Below are 6,764 nucleotides of genomic sequence, written 5' to 3'. Positions count from 1 at the left end.
AACTGAAGGGGAATTTCCAAAAGTTCTACAGGGTGTTTCAGAACTATGGGATCAAACTTCTAGGGGCTGTTCAGTGGAACAGTAGAAACCATGTCCGGAAATTTGCCACTACGGCCCTAAGACGCGTTTAAATTGAGAAAAAATATTAATTACCTAAATAGGATCTGATGCATTTATTTTTACCTTTTGCATATGATACCATCACAACAATTGTTCAAAATGTCTTCCTCCAACTTCAATACACCGATTTAAACGCCGCACATAATTTCGGCGGACTACACTAAAAATTTGATCCTCGTTTTGAATGATTTCAAATGCTACTGTTATTCCTCCAATTAAGTCTAGCTCTGGTTCTACCGGAGTTTCGTAGACTAAAGACTTTACATGTCCCCGCAAGACCACATTTGCTGTCTAAGGTTTAGTGGAACATTTTCAAGGAGTTCTGGGAGAACCTCCTCCAAAAAGCGCAGATAAATAGGTCCTGTTAACCTTTCCGGTAGAAGGTATGGCCCAATTAAATAATCATCAACAATGCGTGCCCATACGTTGACAGACCAACGATTCTGATGTTTTCTTGGAAAAATTGCATAAGGATTTTCTTCGTCCCACACATGGCTATTCCTACTATTAAAAATACTGTCTCTTGTGAAAGACGCTTCATCGGTCCACAAAACATATCGTAAAAAATTTGGTTGTGCAATGATGTGATCCAGAAGCCATCGACAAAATTGAACTCTAGGATGATAATCGGCTGCAGTCATACCTTGAACTTTCTGGAAGTGGTAAGGATGGAGTTGTTGCTCGTGTACATATTCTTAGCGACGGCACGTGTGCTATTTGATGGTTCATCGGCAACTCGCTGAAGCACCTCTTCTTCAAATTCGACCGTTCTTACGGTTCGAGCAACATCAGTATCTTTCATCTTGGTCTTAATCATGCCTGTCTCAGCAAGCCGCCGACGAACCGCAATAAACTTTTTGTATCCAGAATGCTGTCGTTCGGGATAACGTTCACGATACAACCGCGATCCTGTTCGTGCATTGCAGTTTGTTGCTCCGTATGCCAAATGCATATCCGCCAATTCTTGATTGGCAAAGTTTTCCACTGGCAATAAATGTTTAAAAATTGTAAGCTATAAAATTTTTAAACATGACATTGATAAGCGTTGATTTTAAACAATTGTTGTTATGGTATCATGTACAAAAGGTAAAAATAAATGCAGCAGATCCTATTTAGGTAATTAATGTTTTTTATAAATTTTAACGCGTCTTAGGGCCGTAGTGGCGAATTTCCGGACATGGGTTCCTATACTCAAATGGATTCTTCTGTTGCACTGAACAACCCCCAGAAGTTTGATCCCATAGTTCTGAAACACCCTGTATATTCCCAAAAAGCAAATACGCGTTGACGAACGAAACGCTTGTCCCGTGGCTTTTATGCACAAAATATTTTTTATTAATTATATGTATTTTCCCCATTATTACAAGATGTAAATAGTTCTGATTAGAACAGGTAACTTTTCAAACCCAAACAACACATCATTTATTATTATCGTTAAATATATATTTATCAAACTGTAGAATATACGTATATAAAGAAAATTTCGGGATTTAAAGAAATTGACACGAGATTTACATATCTAGTTTTTAAACTCGATTACTACCTCTCAAATATTTGATGAAATTCTTCTGAAAAATCACTGTTTTTCATCTATATTATCCAATCTAATAACGCTGTTTTTAAACTAAATATTTATTTATAAAATTATGTCAAATTTAAATAAACAGTGTTATTAAATTAAATATTGAATATATATTTTCTAATGCAAAAAGATTGTTTTTCATCAAAACATTTTTGTGAGTAAAACGTGAAACAACCCTATTTTATTTCTTGGCAAAAACAAGGCGTACTGCTATAAAAATTACAGTAGTTGTGCCATTTTTTATCGCAAATAAGTGGAAATTCAGTTTTTTTTTGGTTCTTGACAACTTTTCATTATGCAGTTTTCATAGTGCACTCCATGAAATTAGATACCTGTTAAGTTTTATTGCTTCTTTTTTAATTAGTATAAACACTATTATCCTTTACTTAAATTGATGATACTTATGAAGGCTTAATCTTTTTATTTTCTTATTACAACTCGACTTTTTGCTAATCAATGATCGCTTTACCTTCTTGTTGGCTACTGCATTTCAATCCCTGGAGCTTCAATCATCATATAAGGGAAAATTGGAAATAATACTCTTTGCAGAAGTACTTATATAATATGCAATGGTATGTATTTTCCGTAAATTCATAGAACGCTTTATCATAATGCAACGCAAAAATATATACATTTAGTGTGACATCAGCTAATAATTAATATTTGGCAAATTATTGAACGAATGGCGGTGTAAAGATTCACACACACACTTTTAAATCCATATTTTTTTTTAATTTGAGAGAGCCAATTTTTTATAGAAATCAATAAAATGGCAGCGTATGATAAGCAAATGACTTGTTTTACCAAAGAAGTATGGTTCAATGTATTTAAAAAAAATATATATCTCTGAAACAATACTTGATTGGTAAATAGTCGCTTATTGATACTTAATGCTAATAAATATACAAAATAATAAAACTATTTTTCCCTCCCGACCAGTACAAGCATTCAATTGATACAGACGTTTACATGGTGAAATTCTGAGTGTAATCATATTCTATAGTAGGTATAACAGATTGCATAAATTTTAAAAAAATTATTAGGTACATATGGACTCCTAATTCACCACCTCCTTCGGTCACCGTTTCTATAATGCTTTTCATTACTTCAGCATGTCTAAAAATACAAAAATGTATTTTGTAATTTTCAACCTTAATACAAAGAAATGTTTTAGGGTTTTGAACAAGGACCTGCAGAAACTGACTGTAGGCTTTCACTAGACCTTGAATATTAACTCTAAGGTCCTTATCCAGCAGCCTGAAACACTTTAAAAAGCATATAAGGAGGAACTTTTTTTAATGCAAAAATACCCTCTTGTTTACCTGCAGGGGTGTACCGAGGCCATTTTAGGTACACTAAGGTGAGGATGCGACTCCATAGTGACCGTTTTCATAGCATAATCTTTGTTTACATCTTGAAAAAACTCTTGGGTAGTCAAAGGTTCATGTTTCTGAAATTTATTTTAAAAAAACGTCAAATTAGATGTGTATATACTTTGGGTCTTACTTCGTTATATCCAGTTAACCACATCCTAGGAGTCTGATAGTATTTGTCATAAGTTATGTGCAGATCGTAGGTGCGGGTTTTGACAATTTCACCTTCATCTTCGGGATTCTTTTTGTCAGACGTCGAGGGCTGTACCACCTTGGCGACTTGATCATCTTCTAACATTCCACTTTCCTCAAATTCTTCCATGTCTGCCGCCTCTTCATCGTCCTCATCATTATCGCTATCATCCCGGTCACTTTTCATGGCAGCTTCTTCCATACTCTCACCCTAAAAAAATTGAGTTTCTATTCTCTATATAAAAGAGGTACAATACAAAAACGTGATTTAATTAATAAGTACCTTTTCAAGGGTCATTTCGGTTATTTTATCTTCGACCGATGCGATTTCTTTATCATAGTGATGTGTATCCACCCAGCCATTATCCGCATCATCTGACTCTATTATTTTTTCTAGGTCCTCCGAGTATTCCATCTGTTCACACCTAATAAACATGAACTTATTGGATGTAATATTTTCTTGGGAATTTTATTACCTCCTAGAACATGGCACATTTCTGGTTATTAAAAATTGTTTATCTTTCGGTAAATATGGTTTTGCTTTAGATTCATCACCTGCCGCCCACTGCCAAGTGGGGCAGTGGTGAACCAAGTGGTCTCCAGCGGCCACGAATTCTTCGGGGGTTAAAACTCCAGTTTCTCGAAATTTTGATTCCTATGAGAACATATTTATTAAGTATTAACTAACATTAGATTATGTTAAAGCCATAGTCAAGGAAAAATAGCCATCAAGAAAAATTACCATCTTAAATTTGTCTTTTTTTGTATTTGAAAATATTAAACAAGTAGTATAAGGAGTTTTCAAAGTAAAAATGTAAATAAATACAGTACAGTTCTATAATCGCCTGCTTTTGAGTTATTTAAAAGAAACATTTAACGTCTCTTTTAATTAATAAAGCATTCTACAGCCTACAAGAGTTTTTAAAACATGAATTTTAACTAATGTCTCTCATTACAATTATAAACTATTTTATTTATTGCTGTTACATTCATTGTACTCAATCTTTATTTAGTCTTATTCTTTTAAAAATTTAATTCTCATTTACTGTTTTAACTGCTTTAGCATCAGCCTGGTGTATGTCTGTTACTGCAATGTCTTTTATGTAATAATAATGTCTCTGCTTGTATTTTATTGTTTTATTATACAACATATTAATAATTACCTTAGTTTTTAAATTAGTTAAGGACACTTAAATTTAATTTATTGAATATTGACCTATGTGTTTTTTTTGACACTGTTAGCATTAATAAACAACAATTACAATTGCAAAAATAAAATTAATATTAATTTCTTTTATTACATGTTTGTACTTATTGTACAATGTTACTTGATAAGAGTGTGGACTGTGTCTCAATATAAAAATTAAAACAAAGATAACCAAAACAATGCTTGTTTAAAAATATGAAGCAACAAATGTCAATGCCCTAGGAACTCTATAATATTTTTTAATATATTTTTATCTTTCTGGTATTTTTAAAAGCTTTATGTAGTAGACTATTCCATGTTTTAATAACCATATGTGTACAGTTCCTATTAATATGTACATATGTGAAATTTGGACTTTCAGGAATTTATGTCCAATAATTGCTCATGATGACGCTGTAAGTGCTCATGGAAAGAAGAGAAGTTATTTTTAATAAACAGTATAGACTCATAAGCTGTAAAGTCACTTGTATATATTTTCTTTGTAGTAAAAAATGGTTTTATTTCGAAAATAGACCTAAGGCACTGTTTTTGAAGAATAAGAATTCTGCTACTTGTTACACTATTTCCCCAAAACACTATGTGAACTACACTGATGACAATGCAGCACCTATGCCAACATAAAAGACTGTAAGAGTGGTAGGTCAATTCCATAGAGAAGATTGTAAAAACATGTACATAACTCTTATTATTTGTATTTACACAGTTTGGTAGACATTTAAAAAGTGATTACTCCACACAAGTAAATGTACATGATCATTTTACCAGAAATAGACAACATATATGTACACATTTTCATAGGATACACAAGGTTAAGTGTGGGGTTTCCTTCTATGGTCCCAAACTCCTTAATGCTCTCCCTTCTGTCGTTAAACCATTAGGTACCAAGCAGTATAAATTTACTATTAAACAATATCTACTGAAAAAATGTTTTTACTCAAAACAAGAATTATGTAATTCTAATGTAAAATTCTTAGACTTTAAATAAAAGTGTAAAGTTTTTATCTGTGTGTGAGCCTTTCTTACAACAATCAATGCGAACCAAGATATTAAAATACTTGGAGCCAATTGATCAATATGCTCTTTGCAATCCAATTGCTTATCAATAATTATTTTTAAGAAAGGTAGGCTTTCCACTGATTTATAAAGATTATTACTATGAGTGGTGGGTGCACTTTTGGGATTTTGTGACCCAAATAACAACAATTTAGTTTTAGGCATGTCAGGCAATCAATTGTACCTAGATAACTCATCTTTAGGTCTATCCAACACACACTTCAACATTATTTGAATTGTAGATTACTTTATTAGTAGTAATTTTTACTATTTCAAATAATGTAGAGGAAGTAGAGCAGAGGACCCAGAATGAACTCTGTATAATTTCTTTTTTTTTCATTAGACAGTACTGGCTACCCCTATTAACTATTTTTTTTTAACTATTCTTTAACAAGAACATTCATGTAAGACATAATGATAGTTGTGTCATTAAATAACATGAAACACTGCAATGGGAGAACTTAATATGGTTGAAAAGAAATACAACAAAACAAATACAAAATATTCTGGAGAGAAAAATGAGCATTAGAAGAAGGTATGAAAAAGAGTTAATAGGTAATAATTTATTACTGAAAGAAATGTACTATGCCACCGTCCTGTTTGTACATTATTAAGTGGTAGAAACATGGACAATATTGTAATGATGTACTTTACAACAGATATGACTGTTTAATTTTGCGAATATCTAAATTATAAGCTATAAGGATATTAATACGCATTTTTAAATATCAACTAAATAAAAAATATCTTCACCTTTAAAACTGGGGTCAAATATTCACCAACAGCAAGAGCTGTCCCTTTCATGCTATTTATTACGTTCTGCATCTTGAGTTGTTTTTGATTTTAGAACGGGAATGTTTCTTTGAGCCTTCTTCTAGTATTCTAGTGTTTAAAATAACATTCTTTGTTTTGTTTAAATAATTTATGCAATAATTTCAATAAAAAACAATCAATTTTCTCACAAATTTATTAAATTTCAAAAAATCAATGACATGCGTCAGAATTAATGTCATATGTCAAGTTGACGGCTGTCACATTTGTTTACCCTACTTATGGTCCAGTAGCAACTAAATGTACCGTCTCCCCTATTTAAATGTGATAAATCTCTTTATATCACAGAAAATCTCATTTTTCTCTCATCTTTTATTTTTTATCCATGAATGCAAGGCTTTACATTTAAAACATCAAACCTTCTTGGACTGTTTTAGTTGGGCCACCCTGTATAGCTCCAAAAATT

The 6,764-nt window shown here is 32.1% G+C and overlaps 1 protein-coding gene across 1 annotated transcript; it reads right to left on the bottom strand.

Moving 5' to 3' along the window:
- Window positions 1-2,666: 2,666 nt before the first annotated feature.
- LOC126745873 (ubiquitin-like-conjugating enzyme ATG3) lies at window positions 2,667-6,511 on the bottom strand. The gene is made up of 6 exons (XM_050453904.1): window positions 6,281-6,511; window positions 3,744-3,922; window positions 3,551-3,692; window positions 3,209-3,478; window positions 3,025-3,152; window positions 2,667-2,818 (listed from the first exon to the last, which is right to left on the bottom strand). Exons 1-6 carry the CDS (start codon window positions 6,350-6,352, stop codon window positions 2,668-2,670), a joined length of 942 nt encoding a protein of 313 aa, XP_050309861.1. The 5' UTR covers window positions 6,353-6,511; the 3' UTR covers window position 2,667.
- Between the last annotated feature and the right edge of the window lie 253 nt (window positions 6,512-6,764).

The sequence above is a fragment of the Anthonomus grandis genome, chromosome 16, assembly GCF_022605725.1.
Source record: "Anthonomus grandis grandis chromosome 16, icAntGran1.3, whole genome shotgun sequence".
NCBI lineage: Eukaryota > Metazoa > Arthropoda > Insecta > Coleoptera > Curculionidae > Anthonomus > Anthonomus grandis.
Note: the sequence above shows the minus strand (reverse complement) of the source record. Positions and strands in the feature narration are given on the sequence as shown.

Coding starts and splice junctions, on each gene's coding strand:
- LOC126745873 (XM_050453904.1), bottom strand. CDS start 6,352: ATGCAGAACGTAATAAATAGCATGAAAGGGACAGCTCTTGCTGTTGGT. Junction 3,693..3,743: donor AATGTGCCATGTTCTAGGAG/GTAATAAAATTC, acceptor CATGTTTATTAG/GTGTGAACAGATGGAATACT. Junction 3,153..3,208: donor GGTTAACTGGATATAACGAA/GTAAGACCCAAA, acceptor AATAAATTTCAG/AAACATGAACCTTTGACTAC.